This window comes from Theropithecus gelada, chromosome 15, assembly GCF_003255815.1.
Source record: "Theropithecus gelada isolate Dixy chromosome 15, Tgel_1.0, whole genome shotgun sequence".
Lineage (NCBI taxonomy): Eukaryota > Metazoa > Chordata > Mammalia > Primates > Cercopithecidae > Theropithecus > Theropithecus gelada.
In genome coordinates, this window is record NC_037683.1 from 82375229 (window position 1) to 82391656 (window position 16428).

A 16428-nucleotide genomic window follows, 5' to 3' on the forward strand; every position below is an offset into this window, starting at 1 on the left:
TTTTTAAATAATAAAAAAGACAACAGACTGGAAGAAATTACCCCATATAGATGAGAGAAATGATAAATATCCAGAATATATCAAGAATTTCAACAGTGACAAAAACCTACAGAAAAAAAATGAGCAAAATTATCTTTAAGGTGACTAAAAATACATAAATAATCAGTGGCATTCAAATTTTTAAAAACAGGTTTCCATTTTTCACTAATCATGCTTACAAAGATTTTAAAGTTTGGGTACTATTCAGCACTGGTAAGAGTGACGGGAAAATCTATGTACAATCTTACATAGTGTGGTTGTAAATTGGTCTGCCTTTTTGGAAGACAGTTTTGCAGGAGCTATTAAAATTTTAAATGTTCATCCCTTATACCTTGGCAATTCGTTTTCTCTTTAGCTACCTTAGAGAATAGTCACTCATGGCACCAGTCAATTCCTTGCCTGTTTTTAGTTGGAGCCAATTTGGGACATTATGTCCAATTTCAATTCAGTCACTTTCACTGCCCTGAGTTTAGAATAATAAAATTGCTGTCCAGTAAGCAGACTTAAGAAATAGATTAGAAACAGCAAAATTTTAGTAATGGACATTAATAAAGATAATCACATTCCATTTTTAATTGTCATATCAGCATGAAAACACATCTTTAGTGGAACATTATTTTGTCAAAATAGAAGATTGTAAATATATTTTTCTTGTTTTGGTTTCTAGAATTTAAACCAGAATCCAAGGACTCTTTTGCCAAAATTTTACGGACTGTATTGTATGCAATCAGGAGGCATTAATATCAGGATTGTAGTGATGAACAACGTTTTGCCACGCTCCATGAGAATGCACTTTACATATGACTTGAAAGGCTCAACGTATAAGCGGAGAGCATCCCGTAAAGAGAGAGAGAAATCCAACCCCACGTTTAAGGACTTAGACTTCCTGCAAGACATGCACGAAGGGTTGTATTTTGATACAGAAACATACAACGCACTTATGAAAACACTGCAGAGAGACTGCCGGGTAAGGAAGTTTGATTGTTGTGATTTTCTTTGAACTCTGTGCTCGTGTAAACTGTGGCTGCCACTTATTGAAAGCATAGAAATAAGGAATGTCCAAAGTGGCGGACATGTGGAATCCTATCTTTCCCAATCTGGTGCCAAGCCATGCTTCCCTGATACTGAAGGAATTGGTAAATGATAAGGGAGTTATCTAGAGTCCTTAACCTACATCTCTGTTGTTTATTTATAATTAATAAGCTAAGTCAGCTTTATTTGATAAAATGAAACAAGAAAGCCTTGTTTTCTTTTCTTTCTCCGCTATGGGGAAGATAGTTTAACTAGAAAGAAATAGAATTTTGGTTTAACGTAGTGTTGAGTAAGAAAAGCCATATAGAAATCTTGGAAGAAGTAGGACTCGAATTTGGGAGACACGTTTAGAGAAAACATACTTGGGATTAATAATGGCTCCCTAGAGATCAGCATGGATGCAAAACTATGACGTGAGCAGAACGTTTGCTGAAATTATTTTTTGTGGTCTGAATAAGAGGTGAGCAGGAATGAAGCTTGCCAATTAGGGCAGACACCATTCCCTGCAAACTTAGCTGGAGTGATTGTCCAAAGTGTAGAGGAATTCCCCCAAGCCGCTATGCTTAAAAAAAAAAAAAAAAAACTAAGGGAAGATTTTTTCTAACATGGTGAAAAGAGACAAAAATTGTTTTGGAGAAAAGACAAATGCAGTGCTAATAGCTTCTGAAGGATAATGATCATGGGAGAACCGTCCAGCCACTTGGCTAAGCTGGGTAGTGGAGGTGGGCAGAAAGCATGATGGCACAGGCTGTGGTTTTCTGCGCTTTCCATGGGCCTGGACAGATGACCCATGTTGTTATAGGGGAGGGGGGACACTTCTCTGCCGGACCCGAACTCATGTGAAGGTGAGGAAGACAGTCTGACACCCCTTCTAAGGTATAAAGCAGGGAATTTTCACTAAAGAACACAGGCCTACTGTTTCTGGTTTTTTGTTTGTTTGTTTGTTTTTCTTCCTTTCTGCTTGTTATAGCTTGCATGATTGTGCACAAAAATGTGTCCTTAGAATTGTTTTTCTTTATTGACAGAGATGTTACTTCTATTGTTTAGCTACCATTTATTGAATGCTTGTAGTATGCCAGGTTAGTCTAAGATTTTTTAATGCATCATTTCACTTAATTCCCTCAGCAGCTCTTTGAAGTCAGTACTATTCATACTTCCATTTTCATTGCTGAAGAATTGGGTTCTTAAAGAGATTCAGAAACTTACCCAGATTACTTAGCAAGTCAATGACAGAGCCCACATGTGTTTGGGTACAAAGGTATGTGCTTCTAACAACTAAAACTTAAAGGTTCACTCTGAGGATTCTTTTTTAATTATCTTTTCAGAACTCAGGGAAGGAACAGTAGGAACCAAGCAGACAGACAAACAAAAAACGTCCAGCAGATATTCAGATATCTGAGTGGATATGAGTGATGCATATTTTTCTAGTCAAAAAACGTAAAAACAAAACACACATATTTTAGTAGAAACTTTTTCCTGTGTTTTTTCTGCCCTTTACAGAATGTGGGTAAAAAGTGACTCTCAATTCCCCAGAGTCTAGTGTCAGCCTCCCCAGTTTTAGGTTTGCTTTCTCTTTTGTGTGCTTCTTGCCCCTTTAGTATGGAAAGTCTTTATCTGCTGCCTTCTAACACCACATGCTTCTCTGCCAGAAAAAAAAAAAAAAGGCAAATGTAAAAGAGCCATTACTCAGGATTTGTCTATTTATTAGCGTTTCCTGAGCTCAGGACTGAGACCGCGAGGTCAAACCAAACTTTTCATCACGAATGAGACCCTGGAGATTTGCCTTTTATTTTTTATTCTCTGGCAGGTTTATTGTTCTAAGGAACATAAAGGTCAAGGTAGAGGTATCCTGAGCCTTACTCCCTCTTACTCACTGCGTTTGAAGTTGTACAAGACACAGATCATGGACATTCTTTAAAATATGTACATCTGCCTTGAGAAAGGCTTCTCTTGGGATGGTATGGGAGTGTGTAAATACTGAGCTGTAGGGGAACTCAGCTTCCTTCCCTGATCTGTCCTGACCATGACCAAGTCCTCTGGGATCTGGATTCAGCAGCTGGTGCTCTGAGCAGAGCTGCCTCAAGCAAAGCGTATTTCTGGAATGGTGAATATTAATATTTAATAGTCAAGGGCCTCTTAGTAAATCGTATGAATGCTGTGAACTGCCCTCCCCACAAAAGATGCCCATCCTCGTGATGGATCATGAATCTCTTGGAGCCCATTGTTCCTCCTCTTCCTCCTCCCCCAAGGCTCAGAATCCCCTTCCTAGAGTTACGTCTCTCTCTTCAGGTCATCCTCTGAAGGGCCAACTCACTGGATGACTGCAGTAGGATATGTGGTTGACATTGTCCCACTATTGCCTTTGCTTTGCAGAGCTGAGCCTCTGTGCTGGCTGAGGGACTGCAGAGACCCAGAGGGGCTGCAAGGTTGGTCTGAGCTGAGGCCAGCACCTATCAATCAGGAGTCTTTTCTGCTAAAATGCCTGTTAGACAGTATGGCTAAGGCTCTGGAAACAAACCAGTTAGAGGAATGTATTACTGTGTCAGCACCCCAGGCAGAGAAGGGTGAACTAGATCCATATTAGGATATATGCTTCTATTCACTTATCAGCACATATTGCAAGCACACTACATGCCAAGCATGAGGTGCATGACCTTTATTTTTTATCAATTGCCATACAGTCTAGTATGTGCAATGATATTATATTGTGAGGATTAGAGTAGGGAACATTGTAGCTTGCTTTTAAAGGATGAGAAGCTTTCTCCGGGTAGGCAAAGCAGTAGAAGCATATTTCTAGGAAAAGAAAATAGGTATGAAACAATGGGTGTGAAATAGCACAACGTGTTCTGGGAGCTGTAGTTGTTCGGTTTTGGGGCAGTTAATAGGGAGAGCATGTGGGGTAGAAGAGGAAAGTGGCCACATAATATGAGAGCCACATATTGTCAGAAGACCCTTTCTGGTGGTACCAGGGAGCTCTTAAGGGCTTAGCAGTAGCAAATCCAAGAATCCCAGACCTTTGGACCCCAGCTTCTTTGTTGTTCCCAGACAGATTTGTTAAGCCTCTTAACCTATGGCTGACCTCTCCCTGCTTCTTGGTGCCCCTACCTCTCCTTTCATATTTTGGCTTGACATCTCAGACCCCAGGATTCTATTTCCTTTAGCGTGAGTGCTGGCCGGAAGGGCCAGCTTGACCAACCTTATTCCCCGCTCCCCGTGGACTGCTTCCCTGACTGCCAATCAGAGCTGCTGTTTCTGAGCTCTGTGTCTGAAAAGACCTGAACAGCCTCATCTTGCACTGAGTCCTCCTGACACATGCCATCTTCTCCTGGCATCTTTGTGGCAACCCCTGAGTCCCTTTGCCTGGCTTCCCCAAGCCCAGTCCCAGACCCCTGTGTTATTATACCAGCCTGCCCTTTGGGATGGTTCATTCCTGACCAACTCCTCCATGTAGCACATTGCCCACTTGGAACTATTCTGGAAAATCGATCTTCTTTTATGCCTTAACCCTGCTGAGCCCAATTCCCCCACAGGATCAAAGAGCTCCTTCCAAAAGCAGGCATCCAGATGCAGGTTCCACACCCCATCTCCACATTGCTATTCCCCATTGGTTGTGTGTGGGGGGGGGGGAATTGATATGTAAATGATCAGTCCCCTTTCCTGAAGGGTTTCCTATCCCTTGGTCTGACCTTCTATATACTCACTGCCACAGCCATCCATACCCACAAGTGAATTTGACCCAGGGAAAGAGTAGTGACATCGAGTACTACAAAGACATCACAGATCACTTGCTATCAAAACCAGAAAGCAGGATTTATTCAAACCATCCCCAATGGCTCCCACGTGACAGAGAAGCTGAGATACATGTCCTATTTGGAAACTGCTCTTCCCAGGTACCCCTTCATTTTCCCCCAGGCCTGCACCTCTTCTAGTCTTCTGTGACCCAGGGAACATGACCGTCGTGCAGCCAGATACCCAGATCTGCACCCTGAAGCTACTCTTTCCTCCCTCCTCTCCCTCTTTCTCTGTGTGCAGTAAAATCACTATGTCCCAGTCTGTCTGCCAAATAACTCATGGATCTGCCCCCTCCTCACTGTAGGCACCGCCACTGCTTTTATTGAGACGCTGGTTATTCATCACCTGGAGTTTTGCTGTAGCCTCTTTGCTGGTTTTCGTTATCATTGCCTTCTATCACGTCCCCACCACTGCTGCCAGACTGATCCTCTGATCAGAAGACTTAACACTCTCTGGTCAAGGTTCCCCACTGCCTTTGGGCTAAAGCCAATGATTCCCAGCTTGCAACATTAAAATCCTTCCTGATCTGGTCCCTGCCACCTTCTCCAGACGCCTTCGTCAGCTTCTGTCTCCCGCCTTCTCTCTCCCCTCTCCCCTGATGCAGATCCCCACTCTCCAGCTCTTCTGATCTACTGGCCACATTCTCTAAAGGTTTTGGTCTTTTTATGCATGCCTCACTCTGCTGGACCATTCTTCCTCCTCTTCTACACCTGGCCCTCACCTACCCATCTCAGGACTACTCAGGGATCAGTTCCTCCAAGACCATGCTGTTGTGGTTCCCCATGCATCCTGGGCTTACTTCTTTCATGAGACTTCATACACTGTTATCTTTTCACATGTAAATCCTGGAGCTTGAGGAGCAAGGCTTAATCTATCTTTATATCTATATGCCTGGTTCTTAGCAGGTACTTAGTAAGTGTTTATTGGAATATGTATTTGAACAAAGGAATAATCAGCTGTCTAATGATTTTTAAAAAGAAAGAAAGGTTTAGGTGCACTTCCAAGAAACCTGTCTTTGGTGATTTTTGTGTATGTAGCTATTTTTTAAGTTCTGCCTGTTTTGGAGGAAGTATCCAGTTTCACTGCAATGCCTGCCAAAAATGGCGCTGAGAATTTAATAAAGTAGATTATCTCCGTTTTGAATCACTTCAGACTATTTGAAAAGTTGTACTGGTTGTCCTCCTATCAAGAGTCATTTGTGTAACCAAAGTACATTCATATTGCAGTGAGTTTTCCCATGGAAGCAATGTTGTAAATGGTCATTAGACTTTTTCTCTTTCCAACTTTTATTTTAAGTTCAGGAGTACATGAGCAGATTTGTTACATGGGTAAATTGTCATAAGGATTTGGTGTACAGATTATTTCATCACCCAGGTAATAAGCGTAGTGCCTGATAGGTAAATTTTCCATCTTCCTACCCTTCTCCTCCCCGCCTCCACCCTCAGGTAGGCCCTCGTGTCTGTCGTTCGCTACTTTATGTCCATATGTACTCAATGTGTAGCTCCCATTTAGAAGTAAGAGCGTGCAGTATTTGGTTTTCTATTACTGTGCTAATTCACTTAGAATAATGGCCTTCAGCTCCATCCATGTTGCTGCAAAGTACATGATTACACTCTTTTTATGGCTACGTAGTATTCTGTGTTGCATATGTACCATATTTTCATTATCCAGTTCACTGTTGATGGGCATCTAGGTTGATTCTATGTCTTTGCTATTGTGAATATGGACTTTATTTTATTAGCACTGACCCTGGTCTTCTTTACGTGTGTGTACTGTCTCTCCAGCGAGACTTTAAATGTCTCCAAGGGCAAAGCTCATTCTTTACACCTCTCTGCAGCTGTGGCACCTGGCTTATTCTATACACTCAGTACATGTTTCAAGATTGTAATTGAAAACTCTTTTGAATTGAAAATCCATGTATTAATTTTAAAAGAACAATTAGGATCTATTTTTGTATTCATTGTAATTTACCATGATTATTTTTTCTCTGACATAAGTTATCGATGTAAAATCTAGAATCCCATATCATTTAATTAATTTGATAAATTATATCCTGAAATATTTATTAATAACTCCGGGAAATGACTTTGAGACAAAGTATATTAGTGAGAACTTGTGTTTACAACCCAAATATTTTTACTCTTTCAAGTGAGAGTCATTTCAGAGACAGTCTTGATAATTAATGACCTAATTGACTTATTTTACATTTATTATCTTTTTCGTTGAGCCGCAAGTTAATTTTTAAAGAGTGTGGAACCAATTTTCTTTTTTCACACAAATGACTGTAACCATAAATATTAATAGGTTCTCAGAATTTAATGAAACCAGTCTTAAGAATACTGAAGCTTTCTGATGTGCAAAGAGGGATCTTTCTATGTAAGGCAAGCTCTAAATTTAGGGATCAGATTCTTATATCAGCTATGGGCATGTTTGCATGGGTTACAAAATGGGTTATTTTATATAATACTTAATTTAATATTATGGCTATTGCTTACCATTCAGCTATAATTTTGCTAGGAGTAAACTTTTTACATTTTGTTCAGATAGTTTATTTTCTTTTTTTGATATTGCTTGCCTTCTCAGTTATCACTGGGGAAGAAAAAGTGCTTTAGACCTAATAGAAAGGAGATGTATATATCCTGAAGGTAGGAATACTTCAATTTAAACTATCCTCTAATCAATAAGGAATTCGATTTTGTGTTTAGACTTCAATCAAAACATGAAAAGGGTGCAGGGACATCATTGACTCCACACTCCTAAATTACTTGTTTTGTTTTTGTTTTTGTTTTTGTTTTTTTGAGGTGAAGTCTCATTTTGCTGCCCAGGCTAGAGTGCAGTGGCATAATCTCAGCTCACTGCAACCTCCACCTCCCAGGCTCAAGCAATTCTCCTGCCTCAGCCTTCCAAGTAGCTGGGACTACAGGCGTGTACCACCATACCCAGCTAATTTTTATATTTTTAGTAGAGATAAAGTTTCACCTTGTTGGCTAGGCTGGTCTCGAACTCCTGACCTCAAGTGATCTTCCCGCCTCAGCCTTCTAAAGTGCTAGGATTACAGGTGTGAGCCACCATGCCCAGCCAAATCTTCTGTGTTTCAAAGTGTGTTTTACAAATGCTGTAAACCCATGAGATATTTGATTTGCTCCATTGTCTTAAAATTATGAGTTTTTTCTATCTATAATAGTTTGATATCACAGCAGTATAAGCATAAGGCAAAGTTAAAGTTGGTGAACAAATAAAACCAACTCATAGAATCAAAGATTATTTGAGCTGGAAGGAATCCTAAGATTTCCTAGGAAACAGTAAAAGAATGCCTTCTACTCTCTGGTCTGAGAAAAAATGATTTTGGACTTACCTAGCCAAGCCAGGTTTTATTGTGAGAACAGAAATAATGACATCATCATATCATGTGTGCAAGGGCTTTATAAATTTTTCTACCTGTAAATTTTTTTACTTCGTATTTTGAGATAATAGATTCACATGCTATTGGAAGCAATAACACAGAGAGATATCACATACCCTTCACCCAGTTTCCCTCAGTGGTAATATCTTGCACAATCTTGCACAACCTTAGTACAGTATCACAATGAGGAAATTGACTTTGATACAACCTACTGATGTTTTTCAGCTTTTTTCAGATTTCACAAGTTTTATATGCACCTGTGTGGTCGGGGAGGTTCTGTGCAATTTTAGACATACATAGATTTATATAACCACCACCATGGTCAAGTACAAAACAGTTCTTTCTCAAAGATGCTAATGGTACCCTTTTATAGCCACAGCTACCTCCTTCTCTGACGACTCCTTCCTAATCCTGTGCAATCACCAATCTGTTTTCCATCTCTATAATTTTGCCATTTCGAGAATGCTGTATAAATGGAATCGTACAGTATATAACCCCTGAGATTGGCTTTTTTTAAAACTCAGTATAATGCCATTGATATTCATCCAAGTTATTGCCTGTATCAGTAATGTGCTCCTTTTGATTGCTGAGTGGTATTTCTTCGTATGGATGTATCACAGTTTAACATTCACCCACTGATGAACATGTGGGTTTTTTCTAGTTTTTGAGTGTTACAAATAAAGCTTCTGTGAACATTTGTATACTGGCTTTTGCGTGAGCATAAGTTTTCATTTCTCTGGGATAAATGCCTAAATTCAGTTTCTATGTCATATGGTAAGTGCATGTTGAATTTTTTAAGAAACTGCCATACTCTTTTCCAGAGTGGTTGCACCATTTTACATTTCCACCAACAGTGGATGAATGATCCGTTTTTCTCCTTATCCTCGCTAGCATCTGCTGTTGTCACTATTTTTTATTTTAGCCACTCTGATAACTGTGTATTTAAGTCTCTTGCTAAAAAATTACTTGAGTATATGCCCCAGAAAAGCAAAAGATAAATCTAATAAAGCATTTTGGGGATATAGAAAAGAGCGGTGAAAAGACAGCAGAAAAGCTCAATGGTTAAGTTTAATGCCTGGTAATATGCCCGTGAGACTATGCAACTGACAAGATTCCTAAGAAAAGGCCTACGATACAGGAGTTTAACGTGTGTGTTTCTAATAATAAGCACTCCTGTGAGACTTCATCTAAATCTATTCTACAGCCATTGGTATTGCTTCATTATATTGTAATTACTTGATTACATGTTTAACGTTTGCTACTAAAAATCTGCTCTGTGGGAACTGTGGAACCTCATTTTCCCAGTCTTAGCTCACTCCAGAGTTCTTACACAGCGTTTCTCTTGGTGTCAGTCTTCTGATGGAGCCTAGGAAGTAGCAACAGCAAACATTCTTGGAATAGTGAATCTTACCTAGTCAATGAACATAATAAAAGCAGGTTTTAGTAATAACCTACACATGGCTCGTCTTGAAAGAACCAAAGTAAATCATGTCAACATTGTGAATTTGTGGATAATTGTTTGGAGTACATTTGTATTGCTCATTTGGCCAAGGTCTGTTAAAGGCCAGTCAATTACTACATTGCAACTGTGTTAACCTCTTCATCCCTCAGTTTTTATTTAGGTGGCGACTGGTGTCCCCATTTAAGACCATCCATACACCACAACTGTTCAGTAGTCTTGGGAGGGGCTGGTGCCACTTGCTGCAGCTTAGTTCTGCTGAAGGTGGGGAATGGAAATGAGCTGCTAGCAGTAACAGAAGGAACACAATAATCTGTGCAAGATAGTGTCAGGGTAGCTACAAAATTCAAAATACTCTATATTGTTCACGCCTGACTTTCTACTAAGTAAGACAATTCCCAGATTTTACAGAATATGCTCTTCTGGGTTTTGGTGGAGAGAGGGTTCCATCTTGGATATAACCTATAGATACCAAAGTAGCTTAACATGTAAAACAAATCATATGTAATATGTAATCATCAAATATGTATATACAATACAATACATAATACTTTATTTCTTAAGGATGCATTTCCAAGGCTTACTTTATTTGTGGGTTGGTTCAGGTAACATTTATTTAGACTTACTTTGAACCAGACAATCTATTACATATAGGTTCTCTCATTCATCTTCACAAAGCCCTGTGAAGTGAGTGGTATGATTCCCTTTTGACAGATAAAGAAGTGAATCCTCAGGAGAGGTTCAGCTTCTGCAGGTCCACAGAGCTCACAGTGCTGCATCCAGAATTTATACCCAGGTCTGTCTGACTCCAAACCCATGTTCTTTCATCATTACACTCTCCTTAAGGAGCTTATGTGTAATGGTGGTAAGGCCACTGAAATGAAAACATTAAGTAATAACATGGACAGATACAGGCAGCATGGGCTAGAAGTGCTCAATGACTGGTCCCCTAACTCTGACAAGGAGTTGTAGGGGCAGATGCTGTAGGAGTCAGGAAGGGGCTCAATCCTAGTGGAGAGCTTGGTTTGGACAGAACAATGAGTTCATGAAATCTTGCAGCCTATTTCAAGGAAGGAGGAACAGAGGAACACAGTGCCAAGTGACTAAGGAACACAAAGTAAAATAAATAATCCAAACATTTAATTTTAAAAATTTAATGAAAAGCATAATCAAGCCCATTGACATTTGCCAACTGTTACCAACGTGCATGCACACGAAATCCTATTAAGTCAAAAGCGAGGCTTCCTTCTGAGCAATGCGATGGTTACAGGGGAGTTGATTGTTTTTGAAATCTTGCAGGGGAGGAGATTAGGGACTCGATGTGTGACGTTGAAGCCTGTGTGAGCAGCTTTTGAGAATTCTGATTCACTACAGAAACGGAAGGATTATCAAGTCAGTAGTTTGCTTTTTTTTTTTTTTAAACTCACTTCAAACCAAAGTATTATCGAAATCTCTACAGAAAGAATGAAAATGGGAGACTGAAAGTAATTTCCTCGTCTCTAAGAAGTAAACTCCTTTTCCTTTCTTCCTAAAAAGAGATATTACCTAAAGATTGGAGAGTTGAAGCATTTCCTGAGTTTGTTGTTATATGTCTAGCGAGTTTTCATTTTAAGTAACTTGTCCCACAGAACTTTATATATACAATAATTCAAGTTAAGGAAAGCTAAAATCTTTGGGCTTATAAAATAGAACAATGCTATATCTACTACTTAGAGTTTCTGGCTTTTTTGTAAACAGAACCTACTGGTCTCTGATTAGATGACCCTAAGTGTAGGAGTAAGGTTGATATAGGCCCCAAATGGAAAGACCCACAAAGTATCTGGGGGAGGGAGCAAAGGGAAGGAAATGCCCCCATGGACCCCTCTCCTCCTCCCTGTTGAGAATCCTGGGAGTGCAGAGAGAACAGCTATGGCAGGAAGGGGAAGTGGCCACACAGGGCCTGATGATAGCAACTCTGGCTTTGAAGATGTCTCTGGAAAGGCTTTGAGGTTGGCTGCTGTGGATCTGGTTGTGGATTCTAACGTAAGCCAGTCATACAGATTGTGATGCAAAACAGAGCAGGGTTGCCAACAGCCAATCCAAAGATGTAGGGGCGGCAAACCCTGGTGATTTACAAAATGCAGTTGAGGCTCCTTACCTTGGGAGGAACTTCTGGAAGCTGGTGAAGGACTGAGTTACAGAGATTTAAGGCATATTTGAGAGTTTCCAAGGTCCAGGAAAATATCACAAAGTTTAAAAAATGGTTTAGAAATGTGCCTTGTGATACATTACCCAGTGCACTGTGTACCTTTCAAACATGACCTTGTCTTCCTCCCAGAAGCTTTCAACTTAGGCTTAAAGAGTAAAGAGTAAAATCAGTTTGATTTTATAGGGCTTAATTTTATTCATTCAACATCCAGGGCACATTTATGGAGTACCCACGGTGCTGTAGGACCAGGGCCTGCATGTTACTTTGTGAAAAGTAAAGTACTTCTTTGGACATCCAGTGGTTCTGAACCTTTCAGAAAAGATCACCCCATATTGGCTTCTGAGACGTTTGGGGCCACGTGTACGGCTCTTCATCCCTGTCAGTATCAGTCCGCACTCTTTACATGCCCTTCTACCCTGCAACTGAGTGTCCCTTTGATATCACCAGTGTTCTTCCTTCAAAAACATTTTTAAATTTAGTGTTTTTTAAATTTTAAGACAGAGTCTCACTCTGTTGCCCAGGCTGGAACGTGGTGGCATGATCATGGCTCACTTGCAACCCTCTCTCCTGGGCTCAAGCAATCCTCCCACCTTAGCTTCACAAGCAACTGGGACTACAAGCACATGTCACCACGCTCAGCTAATTTTTGTATGTTTTGTAGAGAAAGGGTTTCACCATGTTGCCTAGTTTGGTCTGGAACTCCCGGGCACAAGCAATCCACCTGCCTTGGCCTGCCAGAGTGCTGGGATTACAGGTGTGAGCCACTGCACTCGGCCAAATTTAGTATTTTGATTGAGCAAGTATAACTATTCTCTCCTCATTTTTGTCCCTTCAAATACTGTACTTCTAAGTGACAAGGTAGAAAATGTTCATGGGGGGGATATCTCCCTCCATAAGAATGAAATGGCCAAGGCCAATCTGTCATGAATTGATATATGACATGCAACTTTTTATAAAAAGGATACATCTGCGAACCTTTTATAAAAAGGATATATCTGCGAATATATACATCAGAAATGTCTTTTAAAAGGGATGTGTACTTCACTGGACAGATCAGTTGTCCATAGCTACTAAGGCTGCAGAGAAGTTAAAACTGAATGTTTATTTAAAATGTCTTCATCCAGCCTTAATGCAAGCCTGGCTGGCTGGAATTATTCTACATCTCATTAACTTCCTCTCTTCATTTCTGCACACAAAGACCTCATTTGTAAACTTTGCCCATATTCAGCCAGCTCCAGATGTTCCAAAGACAAACCATTATAATGACCAACTCAGTGTTTGCTGCATTTTCATAAGCACCTGGTAATCTCTCTTCAAATGATGATGGGAGTTCTTTAGAAGCTGAGATTCTCCATCCTTTGATAGTCCTCCTTCTGAATTGGCTATCCAACTGTTTTTTTTTTTTCTAGTTTGTTAGCAATTTCAGAAAGAGGTCAACAGTCACATTTTCAAAGATCAGAGAAAGCAGTGATTCCAGGTTGCAAATGTACTCTCTGTCCACTCAGATGTGTGGGCAAATGTAGTTACTTAACTATCTATCAATACTGTTCCCTACTAGCATCTACTTCCTCAAACTTCAACTTATCAATTAATAACATTGCAGACTCTTCTGGTTTAGACAGTCATCTCTCCAGTTAAATATTCTCTTTATTCAAAGTTGAACTCTCTCAGGGTATGTGTGAACTGTCCCTGTTTTATCCTCCATTTTTTAGGTGAGCACCATTGGAAACATAGGGTCCTTGTCCCATGTGGACACACAGAGCTGAGAACATTGCCACAGACTTCCCCATACTTATGCATTCCAGCTCTGCCTTAACTGTCGCCCTCATGCCAAGTGCGGCTTTCAACTGTGTCATGTTGAGCCACTCTTGTACCTTCTTTAGTTTTGATCATGTACATATATTATTATTCAAAAAGTAAAATAACTCAAGACCCCAAAGGATTTCTTTTTTCTGATGATACTTCTCAGAACCTGGATTTTCCATCTCTTCTTTTAAAACTCACTCTGTAGGTATTTGCTGTTCTTACATATTGTTTCTCAATACCGATGGTGACTTTCCAGGCCTCAGATTTTTCCTGCTCTGTGAAAGTTTCAACAATCCTAGAGCATGGATCAGCCAAGTTTTCTTTAGCCTTAAACCACCACAGGAATCTCAGTTGATAAATTCTGCCTTATCTTCCTGCCAAATTAATTACGTGTTGTTCAGCAAACAGTTCCGAATTTTCTCTCTGCAGAAGGCTCTGTGCTAAGACCTGTGGGAGGTACAAAAAATGAATAGGATGTAGTCCTTTTTCTAAGAAGCTTAGAGTTTAAACACTAAGTCTAAACCATCGAGGTCTTATTTATCATGGACAGCTTCTTCCATTCTTCTTCTCTTTCTTTGTCCATAAGAGTAACATGAAAGGGGAAGGGTAAGTACTTTTTTCTTTTTACTAAGAAAGGCAATTTACCAGAGTTGGTGAGCTGTAGCAGACAGTGGTGAGGGTTCCAGAATTTTACTTCACACATGGACGTGGATATGGGGGCTTGGACCAAGTGTGGCCTCTGAGTCTCACGAGACAGCTGGCCTGTGCCTGGGCTCTCTGCTGTCATACCAGTTAAGCCGCAATGAAGTAAATCACTCGTGGTAAAGCCAACAAGAAGATATATCATATAATGAGAAGGACGTGACATTTTAACGTATTAGTTTTAAGCCTGTTTACAAAATAATTTATGAAGACATTTTTATTTGAAGAAATGAAGTGTTTATAAAGAAAACAAACCAAATTCATCCAGTGTAGGAATCCAGTGAATATATATATATATACACACACACATATTATATATATACATGTATATGAAATCTTTTTAAATGATGGATGACTATTTTTAATGCATATAAGGTATATTTTTATTACTTCAAGTTTTTTAAGTGTGGGGGGAAAAAAAAAAAGCCTTGATACAGGTTAATCCAGTACAGCCCAAGTTCTAAATCACGGCATAGACACCATGAAAAACACATTATTGCCAAAACTAGGCTAAGGATTTAATATTCATTTCATTCTGCTTTACCAGCCAAAATTGTATGGCTTGTCACAGCCTGTATTTTCTCATTATGACATTAGCAAAGAACACTGAGCTTTATTGAGGAAATTTAATTAAATTGAAAAGAAAGTGTTTGGCTCTAACTAAACTGACACAATACAAGGAATTCTAGAACTGTGCTCTGAGGGGTCTACTTTGTGAGGAATGGCAGGCCCTTGGATTCATTTTTCCCTCAACCAGTATTTTCGAAAATGTCTATTTGCATAAAATCTCCAGGACACTATTTTGAGTTTTCTTACATTATTGAATTAACAAAAACTTATTTGCCAATCATTAACTCCTTGTTCAGCAACTAGATACTAGGCCAACTGGAAACATGACTCAGGACCCTTGGTACATCTTCCTGTCAGCTCCACAGTTAATTTGGTTGGTTTTCAGATCTTCTGTCAAAGATTGATCAAGTGAGATGGAACATAGCAAGTTTTCTGCTTTAACTGAACACTTTAGTTAAGATCCCAAATTATTAATTTCTGTTTTTTTCTCTGCCATCTCTAGCTCATCATGGGCAAAGAGTAAGTTAATGCTAAACAGGTATAGATATGCATTTTATCTAAGCATTTCAAAATAGCACACTAAACTTTAATTTTGAAAAGTTTATACAATAAAAATATATAAAAGTAGACCAAATATTGTAATGAATCCACATATACTCTGTGCTCTATTTTTAACTCATGGCCAATCTAGTTTTTTGTTTTTTTGGTTTTTTTTACTGCCTCTCTTCCCATATAATTTGAAACACATCCGAGACATCACATCATTTTACTCGTATGTATTTTAGTAGGAATCCCTAAAAGCTAAGGGCTCCTTAAAAAAAAAAAAATACAATACCATTATAATGGATTAAAAATATTAATAATTCTTACTAATCATCAAAAGTCAGTGTTCAGATTTCTAATTGTTTCAGAAACAACTTTCTGTGTTTTGTGGTTTGGATCAGGATTTAAATAGAATCTACTTGCTGAGTTCCTTGTCACTCTGCTTTTTTCATTTTGAAAGTATTTGTTGACGATATTGGGTTGTTTATCCCAGAGCATCTGGATTTTGCTGATTATATCCCATTGTTTCATTTAACACGCTCCTCTCTTGTGTGTTTTTTCTGTAAATGAGTTGTAGGATCCTACAGGTTGAGTCAGATTTAGGTCCGACTTCATATTTGGTGTCTCCCCTCTTCAGGAGGCACATCATGTCAGAATGCCTTTCTTTCTGCCATGTTAGTACCTGTTGATGACCACTGATTAGACCCGTTCATTTATCAGGAGTTGTAAAATGGGGATGTTCTAATTTTATTATATGTCTGCTAGACTGCACAAAGGAATTTTAAACAAAAGAGTACCTGTCACATCGTAGGTGCTCAATAAAATATGTATTGAATGAGTTAATTTCCATAAGAACCCCTGTGACAACAGAGCAGAGGACAGGAAAGCTAAGAA

General features: G+C 39.4%; 1 protein-coding gene across 3 annotated transcripts in view; it reads left to right on the forward strand.

Moving 5' to 3' along the window:
* Positions 1-16428, forward strand: part of PIP5K1B (phosphatidylinositol-4-phosphate 5-kinase type 1 beta) — a 308400-nt gene that overhangs the window by 190825 nt on the left and 101147 nt on the right. For all 3 annotated transcript variants that reach the window (XM_025359786.1, XM_025359788.1, XM_025359787.1), the window contains one exon: positions 707-1006. In XM_025359786.1, the coding sequence (XP_025215571.1) occupies positions 707-1006 (300 nt within the window). The remainder of the gene's footprint in view (positions 1-706; positions 1007-16428) is intronic.